This window comes from Prinia subflava, chromosome 1, assembly GCF_021018805.1.
Source record: "Prinia subflava isolate CZ2003 ecotype Zambia chromosome 1, Cam_Psub_1.2, whole genome shotgun sequence".
NCBI classification, from domain to species: Eukaryota; Metazoa; Chordata; class Aves; order Passeriformes; family Cisticolidae; genus Prinia; species Prinia subflava.
This window is the reverse complement of record NC_086247.1, coordinates 18,062,976-18,085,068: the sequence shown is the minus strand read 5'-3', so window position 1 is coordinate 18,085,068 and position 22,093 is coordinate 18,062,976. Positions and strand designations below refer to the sequence as shown.

The 22,093-nt window shown below is 40.2% G+C and overlaps 1 protein-coding gene across 3 annotated transcripts in view; it reads right to left on the bottom strand.

The window, feature by feature from the left end:
- Positions 1 to 22,093, bottom strand: part of RSPO2 (R-spondin 2) — a 105,658-nt gene that overhangs the window by 45,098 nt on the left and 38,467 nt on the right. For all 3 annotated transcript variants that reach the window (XM_063425147.1, XM_063425067.1, XM_063425003.1), the window contains exon 2: positions 2,483 to 2,671. In XM_063425147.1, the coding sequence (XP_063281217.1) occupies positions 2,483 to 2,671 (189 nt within the window). The remainder of the gene's footprint in view (positions 1 to 2,482; positions 2,672 to 22,093) is intronic.

The following is a 22,093-nucleotide window of genomic DNA, read 5'->3' as shown; positions in this document are numbered from 1 at the left end:
AGGGTAGCTTGTCTCTTGGGCATTCTTCTGCAGAAGAAATTCAACACTTTCCAAGTTCATGTTCAAAAGGACTGCATTCTCAAACAGCAGTGCTCAAGGTGGAAATCATATCCAGCAGGAAACTCTACACTGATTTCTAGAGACAAGCAGTCTCAAATTTCATGATTCACTGTTACTAGAAAAACAGTCTAGAACCAGTTAGCAAATTCTAGGCACACATATTGCTTACATGTAGAAAAGAAAATTTGTCCTGAAATACAAAATTTCCATCATTTTAGATCTGCTGCACTTGGCTGTGGTATTTATTGTGTTACATTTGGCAATGACCATTTTTGGCTTTTAAAATCAAGGGAAAATTTTCTATAAAAATATGTTCTATAGCTTTTCTAACAAAAACAGGAAACTGTTCCAGTAAAAAAATGTTTAAAAGCTTTTGTGCCTATGAAGACATTATTAGGGCAGAAATTATTTCAGTTTATGTAATTCAAGCCCTATAACTCCCACAAGGATCTTAACATAACCAAATTTTTTTACTATTTTTAGCTGAGATAATATTATCTGAGCAATGGAATCTGTAAGCTTACCTAAGAAGAGCAAGAAGGAAGAAACCTATTCAATTTTTAAGGATGTTTATTTCAACTCAACTTCAATCAACAAAATGTCTGTGTGTCCACAATGCTTCACATGTGCAAACCAAGATCACCAAATCAAGAAAAAAAAACCAACAAAACCTGAAGTGATGTATAAATACACCAGTTAGTAGTTACTGGTTAGTAGTTACTAACATAAAAATACACAATATAAAAATCATCAGAAGGGAACCAGGACTGGTCCATAAAAGCAACTGCATCATTATTCTCACAGGAAAAGACTATCAAAGGCATGAGGCTGAGATAAACGTCAAGCGCTCAACACATGCCAATACGGGTTAAACACAACTTGCATTTATGTTTTTCAAAATCAATCCTGTAATTCAGGGGAAAAGGCCACTTTCTATAAGTGGTAAAGCGAAAAAAAATTACACTGAATTCACCCTCTATCTTCTGCAATTAACTTTCCTATTTTTTCTTTTCAAGAAAATACTACCAATACAGACTACTTTGCCTTTCTCATAAGCACAGTACAGGCTAATACAAACAAATTAATCTATTTCCTAAGTCCACAAATATATTCAAAAACATTTTTACATGAGGAAGTATTTACAGGCCAGTTTTGAAAGGTTTCAAGTAGAGAAGTTGTTGAACTCATAAATGTGTTATGAAAATTAAGACCAAGATTCTAAATTACTTTAAAGAATGGATGATAAATCATATACTGTCTCATTTAATTTTTTAGCAAAACTTAACTACCTGGTACAGACTAGGCAGCACTCTGCAATATCACACAGCAGCTGGGAATACTGTATCCATGGAGCCCACGCAGGGAATGGGGAGGAGGAGGTGGAATGGCTTGGAACAGGTCCAAGCATGGCCATAAGTGCTCCTCATCCAGCCCAGACTGCTGCTGAGTGACCTCATGTGAGATTATGTGTGATGTGAAAACCAGCACACGCCTTCTCACAGCTCCGTGTTCCCAAGGACATGGCACAGCGTTAGGGGAAAGGTGCCACACATTTAACAGACACTTGATTATTGCAGGAAACAAAGAAAAGCTATTTCTCACTTCAGGTTCTTATGTCAGGCGACCTGATTCTGGTTAGACTATGACAAAAACATTCTCCCCCTAAATAGGAATTAGAGGTAACAGCAATGATTAATAATCCATATGGGTAATACTCCACATATGAGCATATGGAAAAATCAATACGAACAGGCACAACTGCCAGACAGAGATGAAATAATGTGAGATACCACAGCACTTGTGGATTTTAACAATTGTGCTTCTAGGCACAAACACGCAAACAGGGAATCTTGTTGCACATTAGCAGGTTGTAAATTTCCAAATAAAATGTTTCACTAAAAGTGAAAAGTTATTTGTTTGTCTTTAATAGTACATCTGTTTTATTAAATTAGCAACACTTACATATTAAAGCATGTCTGGTGTGAGATGTCTGGTCACCTGAAATTTGTGTGGGAACAAAAAATATGACAAGAAGCCCACCCATATATTAGTGTTTATACTGACTTGTACCTACATGTTAAATTCATTCTGAATCCTTTTTATTTTCATATAGGGGTAATTTGTTTCTTAAAACTAGGAGTATCTGCGTGAATAATATATTTTTTCCATAAATTACCCTTCTAATTAAACCAGTAATAATAATAACAACAATAAAAAATAGGTCAATTAATCAACTAGTTAATCTGCTGAATGTTATATATCTCAGAATGAGCTGGGACCTTCTTTAGCAAAGAGGTTTTAAGATGATCTTGGGACATCCATGAAAATACAACTCTGTTTCACAACTTATCATCTTAAAAACTGAGCGAGAATTTATGGCCTTCCAGCAAAAGTGTTCAAAAGGGTTCAAAAAACAACTCACTTGAGCATCTGTTCATGTCCGGGGTCCGAAGTCCGTAGTAGCCCGAGGGGCAGGAGTGCAAGCATTCCCCAAACTGCCGCATCCCCTCCCTCCGCAGGAAGAAGAACAACTTGTGTTGGCATCTGATGCACCCATTATCCTTGGAACAAGATAAGCAACCTTTGCAAATTGGGTTTGGTCCATAGTTAGCTGCAAAATAAGAAGATAAATTACACTTTAAGATCATTTGAGGAGTATTTTGGCTGGTGGTCCTCTATCCTCTAAAGTGTTACTCATCTTTTGCATGACTACAAAAAAGTTTCGAAAGGAGCATTCTGGAAGTGCACTCACTTTCAGACATCTGCACTGGTACTGAATAAAAAGAAACACAATCTCTACATTTTTAATTGTATGTAGAGCAGTTTAATGATTTTACACACATTTAAAATACAGGCACAGGCAAGCAGAGACCAAGCTTTATAAAGCTCACAGTATTAAGTTAAATAAAAATGCAATGCTGAATTTTAGTTTTAAGCCGAGAACATAAGAATACAACAACAACAAAATATAAGAACGTCAGCACCCTGATATATGCACATGGAATGATATGCCCATGGAAACAGAGCAACACCACTAATGTAATTGCTGGTTTGTGAAGCAAGCAATATTCAGAGTACAGAAGCCTCTGCAGAACAGGTACAGCACTAGCAATGTGTGCTGTCTCCTCACTCTCAGGGTCCTAGAACAGCTGTCTTCTTGCACACTGCTCTTGATCAGATATCAGGACAAAACTTTTTAAAAAAGAGAACCATTTTTAAGTTTTAAGAGCCGCCTTCTACAAATTTTTACCCAAAATGGGCTGGAAGCGATATGCACAGACATTACCAAAGGAGCACATTTAGTGTAAGTTACCATTTTAGGTCACCAGCTGCTGTGTATTCAAGTCTATGCTCCATTTTGTTGGATTACTTTCTTTTTTTTCTTTTAAATGACTTGGCTGATAACTACAACACAAACTTCAGCCACATCACTCTTTGTTCTTACAAGCTCTTATTATCCTGCCTTTCTGCAGCCTTGCAGAACATTTCTTTGTCCCCATGGGCTGTCAAGTCCTTCTCAGGTGCTGGGTCAGCACAGTAGGTTAGCAGAGGGAGGATGACTCAAGACATTCCTGAAACCAGCATAACTTCACGGGTCTGTTTTAAATATTAAATTGGCTACAGGACTTCACAGAAATTTGCCAGTTCAAACCTGGTTTACTGAAAACAAAAGAAAAACATTATGCAACAAAGGAAAGTGTCTTTGGGGTCTCAAGAGGTTTTAATAGAGGCCACCCAGGGAGCTCACCAAAAGGGCCTATGTTTAATTGTTAATTTTTTAAATATTTACAATTATTCACACCCTTGTGTAGTGATCTGGTAGTTTTACCTTGTATGGCTTGATAATTGAGGTTGTTCAACTGATGACTTCACCAGCAGAATCATGGAAAAAAACAAGGAAAAGCCCACCACCCTCTGGAACCAGTAGCTGATAAGCTTTACTCTCACCTTCACACATCTGCACACCACATTCCAGTTCCCTCTTTGCTCCCATCCCCCACACAGGACTCACTGAGTTCAGTGTGACAGCACTCAACTCCAATCTTGTACAAATAATCCTAGTGGGTGGCAGGTAGGACAAGAAGCGAAGCAATCTGGTGTGAAACAGCTCAGTCAGAGGGACACTTTCTGAGTGTTGGGGTCCTCTGGTACCAGTCTCACCAGGTGAGATCCTCCTGATGGGAAAAGAATCTTTACCCTTCGTGATGTGTGTATGACTCTTCAGTACTCTGTTAGCCCTTCTGTAATGAGACACTCTAACAGACCAATTGCCTTACACTCCTAAAATAGTTCCCGTCTCCTGTTGCCTAAAAGACTCGAGATATAACTTTTCCTACAATTCATCTTGTAACTATTTTCATTCCCAACCCATTTCTTCAAAGACGTACAAGGAGACAAACAAACAAATGATGAACTCTCACTGTCGGCAGGGATTGCCTTACTGTAACCACATCAAGTAATATGTGACCACGTACGCCAAAGCAGTTGTTGCTTAACACATGGTGGGCAATCCTGTAGAATTCTGACTTCTCTTTAGACATCCTTGGATGTCACTCTCACTAAATCTTTACCTCCAGCTTATTCAAGGTTGCTCAGAGAAGGCTGTATTATAACAGAAGAGTTATAAGGAATAAAGCAAAAGCAAGGATGCAAGATGCCTGAACTTAGTATGTAGTGTTTTTTGGAGTTGAAAACAGCTGAAATTATGTATATGATTTTGACTTAGGGCCAGGCCAATTGCTGAACAGCATGAATATAGCTAAAGGCTACTATATACATATAAATATATATTTTTTTATATATATATAAACACATATACATGGACATATGGATACAGATAAATGCCATACATATGGATATAGCTAAAGGGAACAAAAGAGTAGGCCTGCTGGCAACAGACAGAGTGAACCTGTCTCAAAGGGAGAAAAAATCTTTCCACAGGAGTTAGCAGGGCTCACTGAAAGAGCTTTTAAGAGATTTGAAGGGAGAAAAGGATAAAAGAAGGCTCACTGAAGTCTGAGAGCAGTACACCAACACCTGAGGGACGGGGTACTAGCAAGGTCTGTCAGTCTGCTGTCTCAGTGGAGCTAGGGGGGTTTTGGTTCTTTAGAGCTTAGTGGTGAGGATAGGGTTGAGTGTTTGTGAGTAAGAACTGGGGGAAGGCCAACAAGGCAGGTATCATGGCAGGAGTCTGTGACAGACCCCCCAGCCAGGAGAAAGAGGCAGATAAAATACTCTCTACGTAGGTGGGAGAAGTTTAACAATTACTCACACTTCTTTTCATGGAGACCCTCAACTTATCAGATGTCTTTTCAAGACACAGCACAGCAAAGAGGAAAGAGCCTAGGAGATTCCTGGAGGCACATAACTTCCTGACAGGGCTGGTGAGGGAGCAAACTAGGGAAGGTAACTGCTGGACCTGGTGCTGGGGAATAGAGAAAGACTTGTGGGGGATGTGATGGTTGGAGGTCACTATGCCCATTTGGGCATAGTCATCACCACATGGCAAGTTTTTGGTTCTTGGTGAAGTAAGAAAGGGGGTCACCAAAACATCTACCTTGAGGGAACAGAGTTTAAGAAGGCTAAAAACTCCTCAAGAAGGAAATCCTAAAGATACAGGAGCAGGCTGGTGCCACAGGCCAAAAGTAATCTGGGGGAAAGAAGACCAACTGAACAGAGAGCTTTGGCAGGAACTTGGGGGGAAAAGCAGAGCTTATAACCTTTGGAAGAGGAGGCAGACAATTCAGGAGGACTCCAAGGATATTATGAGGTTATGTAGGGAAAAAATTACAAGGGCTAAAGCCCAACAAGCACTTCATCTGCTACTTCCATACAAACCACAGTAACAATATTTCTAGAAATACATTAGCAACAGCAGGAGAGCTAAGGAGAATCTCCATTCCTTATTGAATGTGGGGGGAAACACAGTGACAAAGGATAAGAAAAAGGCTGAGGTACACAATGTCTTCTCTTCTTCAGTCTGTAACAGTAACAAGACTCCTCTTTTTCTGGTACCCACCTCCTTGAGCTGAAAGGCAGGGACAGAGAGCAGAATGAAGCCTTCATTGTCAGCATCACCACTTAGACCCATACAATTTTATGTGGATGAAATCCACACAAGGATAATGGGGCAGGTGGTGAAGGATCATTTATTGGTCAACCAGAGAGGTCCCAGCTGACTGGAGGTTGGCCAATGTGACACCCATCTAGAGGATGAGTCATAAAGAGGACAAGGGAACTACAGGCCCATCAGTCTGACCTCGGTGCTGGGGAAGGTCATGGAGCAAATCATCTTAAATGCCATCATGCAGCACACACAGGACAAGCATGTTATCAGGCCAAGCCAGCATGATATGAAAGGGAGGTCCTGCCTGACTGACCTCATCTTCCTCTATGACAAAATGATCCAAACAATAGATGAAGGAAAGACTGAGGATGTTTCTAGATGGACTTAAGTAAAGCCTTAGACACCATTTCCCTCAGCATTGTCCTGGAGAAACTGGCTGCTCATGGCTCGGATGTGTGTACCCTTCACTTCAGCAAAAAACCAGGCTGGATGACCAAGCTGAGAGAGTGGTGGTAAACAGAGCTGGCAGCTGCTCACCAGTGGTGCTCTCCAGGGCTGAGCACTGGGGCAGTCCTGTTTAATGTCTTAATCAATGATCTGGACTGGGAGATTGAGGGAACCCTCTGTCAGTTTGCAGATGACATAAATTGGGCAGGAGCGTTGATATGTTGGAGAGTAGGAAGGCTCTGCAGAGGGATCTGGACCTATGGACCAAGGCTGAGAGTCAAAGCTTCAGTAAGGTCAAGTGTTGGGTCCAGCACTTGGGCCACAACAACCCCATGCAATGCTAAAGGCTGGGGAAAAAAGTGGCTGGAAATCTGCCCAGTGGCTGAACAAGAGCCAGTGTGTGCCCAGGTGGCCAAGAAGGCCAGTGACACCTGGCCTGGATCAGCAATGGTGGGGCCAGCAGGAGCAGGGCAGGGACTGCCCCCTGTACTGGGCACTAGTGAGGCCACACCTAAAAACCTGTGTTGGGGTTTAGGCCCCTCATTACAAGAAACACACTAAGGTGCTGGAGCATGTCCAGAGAAGGGCAAGTTGCTGGTGGGGGGTCTGAAGCACAAGTACTATGAGGAGCTGCAGAAAGAGCTGGCGTTGTTTAGCCCAGTGTCATGGGTTAGCACTGGCCAGATGTTAGTGCACCCATGAATATATGTTTTTTTCTCTAACAACTCCTGTGGGATGTGATCAGGAACAGAGCAGAGCAGGCTTAAATCTTGAAAACAAAAAAAACCCCACCAAAACTTTATTAATTACATAAGAACAGGGACAGAAATACTCTTAAACACACACAGAGACAGAAATAAAAACTTCTTAGAACATTTCTTCTCCCAGTTTCTACCTCCCCACCCATCACTCTTCAAAGACCAACTCTTGGGTTTTAGATTAAACAATCACCACTCAAAAACAAACTAATCTTCAATTCAGCAAGGGAGAGAGGAGTCTCTCTCGCACCACAGACTGTTCCTCAGAAAACACGGGTCCACCCCTTATGTGTTTCCATATCACCCGTAGCACCGCCCAGAGAAGTCTGCTAAGGTGACACTCTCTTTTTCCTATGTCCAGCGCTCTCACCGCTGTCTCATAGGCCAAAACTGCATACAGGGCTTTTTAAGGATGCTGCATGCCGAGCTCTCCCCTTTTCACCCAGGGGCCGGGGTTCCAGGAGCAGGTCTGCCCTGAGGGCAGAGGGCGCCACCTCACCCTCCCCCTCTCTTCTCTGCTCGCTCCAACTCTTCAAGTGCCAGTCACTGTAGCAAAAGCAAGGGGCAGCTGCATCCACCCAAAAATGCAGTTTATGTTCAAAAGAGACTCAAGTTCAGTCCATGGCTGACATTATGCAAGAAAAGTCCAGCTCCAAGGCTACTCCTCTCATTCTTCCATCAAGTTCCTTCCAATCATGCTTTATCATCTCGGTCCCAGGCCGCTTCCCTCTCTCCGAAAACCACCAGTCATGAGAATCAATGTCTAAGAAAAGTTTCTTTCTGCCAAGCAAGGGTTAACAGTTTCTTCTCCGCAGGGTGCAGGCTCAGGCACTCTCAGGCTCCGCAAACCCCCACGTGGCTGGGCACCTTCTCCCGGAGTTTGGGGGGAAGGAGGGGGGTGAGCACACACAGAAGGCACTTCCACAGTTTTCCACCCCTCCATCCTGGACGGGGCAGCTCAGTTCCAGTCCTGTCCCCTCTCTTCTTCCCCCCCCCCCCCCCCTGCCCCGGGGGCTCCGGCTTACCTGAGCCCGACCACGTGTTTCCCCTCCCCCACCCAGCCTCGTGGCTGGGCAGGGGGGAAGGAGGCCTGAGACCTCTCTCTGCTGAAACCAGGATCTGAAAAAAGAGGCCGAGCCCCCCAGACTCTTGCTTTTAACTCTTTGTGTCCTCAGAGGCGTGTCCAAACCTCTGAGTGACCAACCCAGGTGCCAGCAGAAAAGCTGATCACTGATTGGACTGCCCACATCTCCCTGGAAAAATTCACCTCCCCCCCCCAACCACGACACCCAGAGAAAAGGAGAATCAGGGATTCTGATCCACAAATACCTGAAGGAAAGTTCCAGCAAGTTGGAGTTCAGTCTTGTCTCCCAAGTAACAAGCAATAGGATGAGAGAAAACAGCCTCAGGTTGTGCCAAGGAGCTTAAGACTGGATATTAGGAGAACTTTTTCTGTGGAAAGGGTTGTCAAGCCTTGGAAAGGGTTCCCCAGGCAAGTGGTTGAATCACCATCCCTGGAGTTATTAAAAAAATGTGTATATGTGGTGATTAGGGACATGGTTTAGTGGTGGACTTGGTAGTGCTGGGTTAATAGCTGTATTCAGTGATCTTAAAGATCTTTTCCAGCTTAAACAATTCTATGATCTTGTGGAGCAAGAACTAGGCTCTGGAGCAGATACATGTCAGGCCTCCATGTAGGTTTCTTTGCCATCTTGTCTCATGGATCTTCATGAAAATTCTGACTTCTTGGCCACAAAATGGGTCTGAGTTTGACTCCTCTGTCCAACTTTCCTTTATTACTGCCACATGTTACTCTTCCCAAGCACCTTTTCTGTCAGTTTCTGGTAAGGTGTCTTTATTGATAACCTTTTGTTTCTGCAGGCAAATTTAATTATGCTGAGTCCTCTGGGCTTCAGCTCCATAGAAAAGGAGCAAACAGGATAAAATTATCTTCCATTATACTATGCTATTATTTCAGGAAATGGATGGCACATATTTCACACCTTAAGGTCAACTCAAGTTATATTAAAGAGTTCAGTAATATATTCTGTAAATTGTATAGGTTTCCCAAACTATGACATCTGGACCCTCCTCTTTCTTCATCTCCTGAGCAGCCTTAAATTTTTTTTTTCATTTTTATAGCTGTATTTTTTTCTTTCTTTAGGAATGCTGTGAGATTCAAAACTTGTAAACTGCTCTGAAATCCTCAGATATATTGTATTTATTGTTGCTTAAATGAACAATTATTTAACTCACACTGAATTTGGACAGTGCTCAAATTCATCACTTAATTAAGGGTCATATATTGAAGAATTTCCCTGGCTTTGATCTCCTAGCTTTTTTCTTTCATTAGCACATTAAAAAATTAAAAATTATTGAATAATTATAATGTTAAGGAGACAATAATATTATTGGCATGTTGCATTACAAAGAGCAAATTTTGTGAAAGAATCTGAAAACTTCCCACTGTGTTGTTTAGGCATTAAACTCAATAATTTTCAGGTAATGTGCATATAGTAAGTTACTGCAAAGTGTGTACCACTGAATCAATCTTCTTCCACATTGTTGTTGCTAGTTTTCTTTTCAGAGTTTCATGGGAAGCTCTGAATTCCACAACCTTTCCATTATTTCAATTTCTCCCAGAGCCAGGGAAAATTGTGATATGATCTACTAACAAATTACTTGGACAATGAACATATACATTAAGAAAACAAATACCTTAGCACTGGTTTTGGGTTCACACAAGGATGCCATCTTGAAGATACCCACTTAACTGTGCCTCTTTTGGCCCTAAACACATAGGGCTAAATAATTAAATCCTACAAAATCCTCCCTGCCTCAAATTCTTGCCTTCCAATCTCAGTTTCTTAACACAGCAAATTGGACGTACTGTTATCACATACAGCTTTTCCATTTCACATATAATTGTTCTGTGAAGAAAAAGCAAACACCTCCACCTTCAACAGAAACATATATACATATATTTCCTTTTTAATTTCTTTATAACTTCTTTTTTTCCCCTCATGGTCTATCACATTCCAGATTACTGACTGCATCACATGCAATGTAAAACATCACGCTACTCATTTCAACCCTGCCTGGAACACCCTCCTCATCTCTGTGTGCCAGGCAGGCAGGTCTCCTCCAGCCAGGCCCCTCCTGGAGACTGGCCCCTTCCGCAAGGCCCACAAATGTTAACCAGTGTCAGAGTGCTGCTGTCATCACATGGTGAAACTCAAATGCACACATGCTGGAAGTTAGCACCATCCTCTGCCTCTCCAAGCACATGATTGCCCTGGCTCTCTACTAGGACTGTAAGGTCTTTGCAGCAGGAGTAATGTTTTGTACAGCCACATAAGTATGTACACAGGTGTGAACACTGCATACAAACACAAACACACCCCTTAATAGAGGTAACACATTTTCTGTTCCTTCTGCTTCTCCAGCTACAGTCCACAGCACCTCCATAGTTAAAGAAAAAGCATTTACAGACTTGATTCCCCATGCCTTTATTTTAAATCCAGTATTAAATTTGCCAAGTTTCAAAAGGTTACTTGAGAACACAGACTAGTACCCAAACACTGAATGGAACACTTCTGAACCCTAAGGGTGTTCAAAGTTTCATGGTTTGGATCCATATCAAGTAAAATCAAATGTCAGCTAATTACTTTAACTCTTGTCTAGATCAAATATATTTAAGCCACATTGCTGAAGCAGTTTTAAGTGAGTTGTTATGACTATTTAAAATCACAAGAGAATCAAAATGAGTCTAGCCTGTTCCCCACAAGAATACAAGTTTTTCTGTAAGCAAGAGAACTTAGAGCATTTGATTTTCTGTGATCTTACTGTCCTGCAGCCCATACTACAACTGCTTCTAATTTGTGTCTTTCTTATATATCCATTTGTTGGGTGCCACAAAGCTCTTTTGAACCTGGTGCTTCAGCTCACCGCAAGAACCTGGTATTTTTATGCTTCTGTAAAAACCAGGCTGAAATAGGCAAATGAATCCAAAACCAGTTGGAGAAAGAGGAGATCCTGGCAGAGAAACAAGCAGTAAAGTCATTCCCTAACATACATTTCTTTAGAGAGCCAGGCTAACATGCTCACTATGTCACTAATATCACTTGCTATCTGGTTGCTGTTTCTCTCTTTGGCAGTCTTTGGTCTTTTGAGCTCTCTGAAGTCAGAAACTGAGCTTGCTGATACAAGGGCCAGCTTAATGACACTCTCACTCTAACTGGGATTGCAGCCACAGGAATGCTGGTAACTGTATTCTAGTACAGATCTAGCAGAAATGTCTCAAAAACACTTACCACTGTAAACATGAGATGTGCAGATGGGACTCAGAGGAGGTGAGGAACTAAAAGACCACTGCAAGCTGCACTTATTGCAAAGCAGCAGATTTCCTGGTCCTGAATTAATGCTTTGAAGATTTCCCGTACCTATCTCAATAAAATACACCTGTGCTTGGCTTATGTCTTCAGGGGCACCAAGGAACTGAACAGAAAATACAGCCCTATAGATAAACCAATACTACACAGTATACCAAGGCACTAAGACTGTAACATTGCAAGTTCACTACAGCTGAAAAACATCTGGCTATGAACAGAAGCTGGCCAAGAAAAATACCTATTTTTCATTAGAACTTTGTAAAAGCAAAAGTAAGTTTTAGGCAGAAAACTTCAGCTAGGGGAAAAAAAAAAACCTAGTTTGTTTCTAGTAATTATCTTTAAGAGAATTTAAAAATTCAAGGTCAAAGGGGATTTTTATGAAAAATTAGGCCAATGCCCTGTACAAAGAAGCCACAGAAGTTTTGCTTTACTGAAACATATCATTTAAGAAACCATTCAATCTTAATTTTTAAATTGTCAGTGGTAAGGAAACCACCACAACCTTTGTTAAGATATCATAGAGACTAATCACTCACACTGCTGAAAATGTGCAGTGGAATTTTGAACTTCAAGGACCAACCACTGGACCTTTTTATATCTTTCCCTGCCAGTTTGTTAACAGTTTTTCAATTTTTTTTCCCAATGCAGACCCTCTGATCAGGTCAAGTCGTAGCTTTCTCATGGGTAAGATAAACAGAACAAGATTCCAGAATGTCTCACCACAAGGCAAAGTAACCAGTACTTTGATCAATCCCTTACAATTTTATCAACAGGCTTATGGATACTAAAAAAAAGCTCAGATTAGGAAAGCAACTGTACCAATACCAAATAAAGAAGTGGTACAACTTCTCTACTTTTCCTAGATTGTACTCTCCTGAAACATTCATGTGTTATGTAAATTGTTTTGCCCATGAAGATACCATTTCCCATGTACCACGTTGCTCTGGGTAGGACGCAGCCAATATTTTTGTTACACAGGAGGTCACTCAGTGTTCCTTCTCAGGACACCAGGCCTTCAACACTCAGGATCATTTTCTCTAAAGTTTTCCACAACAGAGAAAACTCACATCCCTCACTCTTCCCCTGAAGACAGATTAACTGTAGGGTACCATTTCACTTAAATGAGTTTGGTATAAACCTCATCAAATTTTGCTTGTAAATGAGCAATTTTCACTGGTTTGGAGGTCTTCATCATATCTTCAATATCACAGTTTTATGCTTAGACTACTCTCACTTATCAGCTCATTTCATTATCTCATTATTGATATTATGTTATTCTAGTGTAGGCTTCCAAGAGACTTGTCTTCATTCCATCTATACTCTAAAGGCAGTGGCATTTTATTCCACTTCCAAATCAAAACATTTTACTGTTGCCACACAGCTATCCAGCTGAATACTTTCAGAATTTTCTGTATGGTTTTCCCCACCACCATGACATGGAGAATCACTATGTGGATCAGTTTGATATTATTCTCCTTCAGCACCCTGGCAAGTCTCAAGGAATCACCTACATGTTGAGATATTTTGCAATATTTAGTGATTTTAGGCCTTAGCACCATTGCATACCAAGTTCAGAAGTCTCCTTTACCAATAAAATTACATGTATGTTGTTTCAGGATGCTTGGTTACTTAGATGTTTTGAGAACATTACTGATCTTCTTTCCAGCTGGGATGAGCTCTACTAACAGAGGTCTCTCAGCCATCCTCTTTCATTTGACCATCTGGAACTTTTAAAGGTGTCTCTCATAGTTCACTTTCTGGGTACCTACTGTCATCTGGAAACATTTAACTCCTCTTGTCCTCCTCTGTCCACTGCCCACAGTCTACCAATCCTCACTTGCCTTAGCGCTACTGAATGCTGCTTCCTTCTTATACTTGGGATGTGAATTCTCTTCCACAATTTCTCTCTGTTTAGTTCCTAGACATTTCCCCTTCCTCTGAAAATGGAGCAGCCTGGTTGCTCAGACCTCTTGCATGTCCCCAGTGTTCCCCACTAATGGTACTTGTCTTTCCAGAAAGGAAACCCAGAGCTGTCACCAATTTACATTTTATCCATGGAAAGTTCATTCTGTCTACGGGACGGAAAAAAAAATACAGAACATCTGTTGCAGGTCACAAACACTACCCCATCACATGTCTTCCTAAAAAACAACTACAGAAATAGACAGAGAGAGGAAAGTGTCATACTCCCTGTTGCAATTTCCCAGGAAATGTTAGCTTTTTCTGTTCATAGATTCACCAGTTTTATTCCAGGTCTCCCTGTTGTAAATGAGTGTAATTGAATACACTTGAAAACCGGAGATAAAAGGTCCAAGTACCACAACAATAGAGTATACTCAGAGACCAAAAACAGATAAATAAAATAAAATAAAATAAAATAAAATAAAATAAAATAAAATAAAATAAAATAAAATAAAATAAAATAAAATAAAATAAAATAAAATAAAATAAAATAAAATAAAATAAAATAAAATAAAATAAAATAAAATAAAAAGCCCTGCTCCACTGTGTTCATCTAAAGAGCCTGTCCAGGAAAAAACAAAACAACAACAACCAAGCCTTACCAACCAACTTGTTCACAAATACCACTGATAGAGATAATTTCTTTTGAAGTCCCACCCATTCCTCACCAAGTACTCATTTTGGTATTTGAAATTCTTACATGATGCACATTCATGTGTATGTTGCAATCCCATTTCTGAATTTTAATTTGTCAGCCAATCCATTTCAGATACAGTAAGAAAATGCATTACTCCAACAAATGAACCAGCCACTTCTTTTAATCAACTGAAGTTGCTGATTTCTAAAGTGGCTGCTTCAGTTTTCATCACACTGAAGAGAGTCCTTCCAAGATGATCTCTGTTTCATCTCCTTATGAGTTGATAGATTGATGCTTTTTTAGAAACCCTATAGGTCTAACAGTGCTGAAACATGGACAATATTTGCCAATTGTGTATTATTTACACAGCTCTGGGCAGTTTTGTCTACCCCAAATCTCAAAAGTCTTTTTCTTATCTGTCATCTTCAGTTTCCGTAAAAATATTCATTAGATAAGCTTTGCATAAACTACCACTAGGTTTTAGGGTACTTTTGAAGTCCCAGATAATGTGATGAAATGTCAGTAGCTTCATGTATAGTAACCTCAATTAATTCCAATCATAAAATTCAAGAGGACTTTTAACATGCAGTGCTTTTGAAGGATAGCTTGTCTCTCAAATTCTGTTATTTAGATTTTACATTAATTACACTTCCTCTTTTACATATCTAGAGAGTAAAATGTAGAAATCCCCCAAACTTTAAAAAGAAGCTGCTGTTCTTCCTCAAACCCCAGCAATTTAGACAGGGAGGAAGAGCACCTAAATCACTGACTTTGGCCACCGCACAGATTATTTATAGCTGATGAAGACTGCACAAATCAAGCAGTGGGCCAGAGGCCATACAGCCAGCCTGCTCTACCCCTCAGATCTACCCCAATATTCAGCTCTCTGAAATGCCCTTCATGCAGTGACGGGCTCTTTTGTCTTAGTGGAAAGAGGATTGGGGGTAAAATAAGCGGAAACTGAGAAGTTACATTCACATCCCAGTATAAGTTGTAACACTAGGGAAACCACAGGGTAAAATACAGCTGCTGCTCCCTGGCTGGAATGCTGCACAATGACTCCCCACAGACACGATGTGCCACCAAGAGGGATGGAACAGAGGCTGGAGTGGAGGGGAGACAGCACAGCCAGGCTCTGTAGAAATCCTTGCAGGGAGGGGAACTTGATAGTACTTTGCAGCTGATAAACTACACAGCACCCATCAGCCAGGGGAGACAGGAGAAGGTGTCCAGCTGCTGAGTCAGCAAGTGTGGTGACAATGCTCTCCTCAGATGAACTCAGTTCATTGTAACCTAATTAAAATTTTACCCAACTCTAAGGCAGGAGCTGCTTCTAGGTTTTGTATGTGGGAAGAGATATGCAGGGAAGACAGTACATGAAAACCACCATGCTCCCCAGATTATTTCAAGTGGGTGTTTTATTTGCCTTCCATTGAAAATAAATTTCATTGGGAAGCATGAGCAGATGCTCAAACTGAGGCTGCTAGTTACATTTCTAATACAGAAAAATAGTCATGCTTCTCCTGGAAGCTAGAAGAAGTCTAGAAGCTAGACTGACAATACCTTGGACCAACTCCTTATATAGAGTGTTGGTGTGAAAGCTGCAAAGGGAAACAAAACTTAAAACAACAAACACTCCTTTACTCTTTCCTCATAAGACCATGCCAGTGGGGAGGCCTGGCCAGTGGAGTCCACAAGGCAGTGTTTTTTCACCTCTCAGATGGTTAAAAGTCACTTGGACACCATTCTCAGACTTTTCCATTTCGGATTCCCATGCTATAGTCATTCAGAAAGGCAGAGGCTGTCACAACCTATTCCTTAATTACAAAATTGCACAGAAATGCATTTTTCCCATGTACATATTCTTTGCCACTATCTGCTAGCACATTCAACACAAATTTCACTCAGCATATTGCTGGTGCAAATCAACATCTGGGACACAAATCCTATTGGAACAAAGTCCCAGGCATTTAAAAAAATTCACTTTTCTCCAAGTCTTTTAATATCTAGAATTTTTCAGCTAGCTGTTATGAATAAGATTCATCTTAGCATGCAGGTGAATAAACAGAGATTTAATTTTTCTCCTTTGATGGTGGGTTTACTTTGTCTTCCATTGTAAGTTATAACTTTTCCAAGCACTAAAAACTGCAGGGATCTAATGCAGAGGCATTCCAACAAAAACACAGTTCCAAATCCAGATCCACCCAAACCACAGAAGACAAAACATTATTGGCAGTACTGAAGCTATAGATGTGAAGATCCAGAACACTCTGCTTAAGATACAAAGTACAATGATATACAAGAAGACTTTATGCATGATGGGTGATATTTCACTTTACCTTTTCATACTTTTACCAAAAAAAAATCCTAAAAAAGTAGAAAAGACTGAGGAACAGAAAAAAAATGTAGTTAGAGAAGAAGTTTAAGCAAAGTCTTTCTTTTCACTTCCTGGAAGATGAAATGAAACATATTTGAAAAGTCATAGATACCAAATCTGCACTCATACAGAAATTCCAGAAATAAACAGAAGCAAAGACTAAGTAGTTATTGGCACTGCTATATTAGGTACCAGTAAAGTAATGACCACACCTTAACTATTGATGCTGTCACATTTTATTGTTCAACAGAACTGCCACATGAAGGAAATGACAAAGGAAACAAATAAATGCTTGACTGCAATTGTAAATCTGTAGCAATGAAGAACATATCTTTGTTCTCCAGATTATACAGCAGCAAACACACTGCTCAGTGTTTCATAAATACCAAACATCTGAAATAGTGAACAGCATGTAAATGGAGGTTTTGCTCTTTTTCAGCACTAAGAACACTATTAAATGGAGAGGTACAGAAAGTGGTAGCCTCTTGGAATGAAGAAATTCAAGGTTTAGATAGCTGTGAATAGTCTCGAAGATTTCATGTCCTTAGATATAAGTAGCTAAGTAGGAAAGTTGAAAATTTGTATAAGGTTATATTCACAGTATCAGAAGTTTAGCAGAAGGAGTCTTGCACAGCTCTTTACACTGAGCAATGGCAGCTCTGACTCCAGCTTCAGTGAGGGCCTGTACAAGTAGACTTGCCAGATGCCCAAGCCTGGTGGAGGGAACTGGGGTTTTCAGGCGAGGCATCAAGGGTTGAGAATGATGCCTTGACCACACAGAAGGAAATTGCTCCTCAGAATATTGTGGAAGACTAAGCCAGTAGTTTCCTGGTAGATATGATTTATCTGAAGAGAAACTGAGCTGAGTACTGTGTAGATGCAGCACTGCATCTCCTCAGATCAGCAGCTGGCAGAGAATAGATAATTATGTTTGCAGAGGAAAACTGATAGCACTTAGGGTTCCATGTTGTCTTCTTGGGCTGAATCCACTAGAACTCGAGTTTTTGTCAAAGTTTTCCTGAAGCATTAGGCAGAGAGGAAATACTGTCTTATCCTTGCCTAGGAAGGAAATTCAAAGCTACATGGATGCTGTGGTTACTCCAGAGTTACTCAGTTTGAGTAAGTCCAGGACTCCAAGTGGTGTCACAACACTCCTGAACAGTTGAACAAAGGCACAGCCATTTCAAGCCCCAAGTACCTCAAGCTCAGTTAACCTGGTGTGGCATCACACCTGACCCTGCTCTGAGCAGGATTTTGCTAAGGGAAACCCAAACTCCTGCCCGAGAGGTCACTGCCACAGGACCTGCCCTGTGGTCCTACAACCTGCATGTGAAGCATCAGATTTCACTTCTTGCCTGAAGAAGGAGGCAGCTTGAGCTCCATGATGTGAAACACACTTTGATGGATGAGGAATAGATAACAAAGCACATGAGGCCATGCAGAGTTTTCTGGATGTCCAGGTATATTCCTTTACACAGGAGTTCCCATGGAGGGACACAAGTATCAATAAATGAAATAGAAACAAAGCAGTTTAGAAATGTGTTGTAAATGCAAATAAGGTAACAAAAAGGGTATCTTCACAGCTGGAAGTCCCTTTCCCACACAAAGTGAGTCAACTTAAGAGGCAAAAATTGCTTACCAGAAGAAAAGACCTATAGGTAGCAATACGGCTCAGCTCAAATGACATGAAATTCAGGAAAGAACAAAGCAAAATCCTCTACAGAAATTCCCAATGAGATACCTCTTGTAAAGAGCACAGACACATAAGTTTATAAATTGCACATAGTCTCATACTTCAGGGCCAAGCCAACAACCTTGAAAGGTTACTAACTTTAACATGCAACCAGCTTCTCAAGAACAAAGGAAAATTATTTTCCTTCCTCAGAATGATCAGAGACTGACCATAATGAGGGGGAAATAATACGCTAGATCAAAACTCATGTCTAATTCATATATGTCTCCAACACACTCAGAGTCAAGCTAGTTATCAAATTACATACAGAAAAGAATTTTCTTCCATCAAATCAGCTCAGACTTGCAGTATGTGGCACGGTTTACTAGCTGGGTCTATCTGGGCAATTTTCATCTAGTTAATTCTCACTTTTCCAAGGACCAGAAGTGGTTTGTGGCCGCTCGGTCACTGCTGTAGTCTGTGACACACAGTTCAGCAAACTTTGGAGTGCTTTGTGCCAGTTTGAATCTTTAGTCTGCATACATCTGAGTAAAAGGTAATAATACTTGTCAGTGTATTTCAGTAACAGTCCTTCCTGGTTGTAACAAAACAAATTGAATATGCTAAATCACTTTATTTTTTATTCCCTTTTATTACAAAGGTTCTACCTCTGAGAGGAGGAATGAACTAGCTCAGTGAGCCCTCAGTTTAGGATAAGACACACATAAGTTCAAGCAATAATTTGGGCATAGCTGTTTTTATGACTTGGATAAATAACTTTCTTTCCTCTTTCTAAAAAGTGATATAATAGAACTTCATTATCTCAGAATGGAAGGAGGGTGAGTGGCTTAAAGTAAGAAGTTACATAGGCTTATATTTTATTTTAAAAAGAGAGACAGGGAAGAGTTCCATCTATTAAAAATGGAAAAAAAATTTCTGAAGCATTTAATAAAAGAGAAATTAATCCTCCAAAGTTCTATCAGTTCTCAAAACGTTTCATTCTAGAGACCGCGAGATGTAAATATTATGTAAGCCACTGAAAAAAACAGTTATTGAAAAATGCAGCAAAATTTTCCAATGAGGCACTGAAAACCTAGCAGCCAAATAGATATTCAAATAGGGTTTTTTTCAAGATTGCTGTACATGAACAGACTCCAATCATTTCAACTAAGACAGCAGCAGTCAGGAGTGCTCCAGTTGTGTACAGTTTTCTGAATGATAAATGTTTGTTGGTAGTTTTCCAGAAAGAAAGGATGGTGTAGTGCAGCCTTGGTGCAACTATGGTCTTTAACTCAACCTGCTCGTGATTACAGCTCCCATTTAGAGACATTTTGACTCAAAGTAATTAACTGGAAGAAAGAAAAATTCTCTTCCCACTGAAAGTAAATTATATGCATTTTCTGTAAAGACAGGCAAAAACTCTTTCTCAAGAAAGCCTGTGGACAGCCCAAAAACAGCACCTGAGCAAAGAAAATCCTAGCCACATTGTTATTTAACAAGAGAAGCTTAAAAATTAATAGTACTCAACATGCTCTCCTATTTATTTGTCCAAAGTCCCATATTAAGACCTAAAGAAAACAAAATTAACGTTCTTCATTCACAAAACTATGAATATTTTTATGTGTAATAAAAAAAGCCTTTGTGTGGGTACATCTGGGCTCTAAAACAAGAAGTCAGAATGACTGAGAACAAATTTACTTCATTGGATGTGAAATGAAAGTTTGTGTACTGGGAAAGAGAGTGCACTCAAATGACCCCTAATAAACCTTTTTTCTTCACAGTTATTTCATAGGAAGAAAGCAATACATTTAAATTCATTTCTTGCTTTGTAGGTCAGACTTAGTTAAGATTTTAGTTTCTAAGATTTTTAGGGGGTATTTGTAACAGATAAAGCTGCAGCTGAGAATCATAAGGACATTTTCATCTCTACCACCAGAGGCATATTTTTAGGAAGTCATAACACATTTTTTGCCTCTGCAAAAAATCATTAAACACATTTACATGCAAATGTCTGTTTGAACACTTTACTTAAAATGAAATCTCATGATACATAATCTCTATGGTATCGGGATTTTGTTTGCTTTTATTATTTTTCTGACATTGTGAAGCATACAGAAAATGAGCTATTTGCTGTTTTCAAGTATATTTTTGAAAAATGGAATAAATTATATCATTAGAATATTCTTCAAAGTACAGTTCCTCTCCAACAGGACTGCTAAACCAACAAAGTGCTGCCCCACAGCTGAGTCTCAAGGACTTGCCATAGTAGCGTGCTCAAGTTATGAGCATGTGTGTGCACCCATGTACATGCACACGTACACACATGGATTTATAGTCCCTGCCAAAACCAGCCCTACAAAACAACTAACTAAACAACGTCATAAAAAGTGCATTTCCCTCAAAGGTCTTGGACTCCCTGTGCTTTCTTTTAGACTACTTTATAAACGTGGCCTTCATAATTAAAAGATGTAAGTAAAGGCAGAATATAGGTTGCAACTTTATTTCATTGTTCTTGAAATATACAAGGGTTTTTTGTCACAATGCTGACTTTGCAAAGCCAACAGGACAAACAGCCATCTTTTAACACTATGGAGCTAGAATGACAGAGAATGAATGCAAGACAGTCCCACAGAAGATCTTTTCTTATAAAAGATTTTTTGTATTTACAAGGTTATATTATCTATTTTTTTTTTAATCATCATGCCTCAACATAGTACTATTCACTGTTACCTAAACACTCATTTTCTGCAGATTACAGTCATTAAGATACAGCATAACCCTAAACATGAGGCAATTCCTAATTTTCATGTCCTCTTATGCCTATTAAGTTATGCCTAACATCACTATCTCCTTAGAGTCAGGGTCCTGGGACAAGGCTCAATGGTCCAGCTCACTGAGATAAGCCCCTGGCCTCTGCTCCACAAAGGGACAAGGATGGCAGCATCAAGCCCTGCACACACAGCAGCTGCCAGTGTCCCCACATGGGGCTGTGAACTCCTGAGTCTGCACCCCTGTCAAGAGAAGTTTGTGATCACAGTCAACCCTTTACCTGCCTCCAGCCACCTCTTGCCACCTGAGCAAGAGCATTGGCCTACGTGATTCTGACCCTGAATTTGGCACAAACAAAATTCGAGTTAACTTTGGGGCTGTTTTCCTTCTAAAAAACTTATAATAGATTTGCCTGAACAAAAGATGAAACAGATAAGTATCTGATCATGATAAAAGATTAAGTAGATGATTTAGAATTACCATGGCAAATGCAGGAGAAATAATCATGTGTGATTATCAGAGTCAAATACTTCATTGCAGCCACAGGAGAAAATGGGATCCTGAAAACAGCTTCCCCCCTCTGCAAGCTTTCTGTAGGGATTGTTTGATGATGCAGTGCAGTCAGGTCAGACTAGGATTCTGGCCAAAACATATCAAATCTCCTGAAAAGATGGAATCAAAGGGAAGAGGGAGATATATATATACATATATACATTAATATATATAAATGATGGCACTTTACTGTGCCCATTTTCTCCTTCTCCACTCCTCATATATACATATCACCACTCCCCACAGAGCTGTTAAACTCAGTGTACAGCCCTTAAAATTACTGTAACCATCTGATTTTTATAACTTGCCACTCCAGGCTTTCATTAACCCCATACTCACTTAATGCCAAGTCTTCCTTCCTGGAGCACCAAGGCTATGTGTGGAGTCCAGCTGGTGAGTCA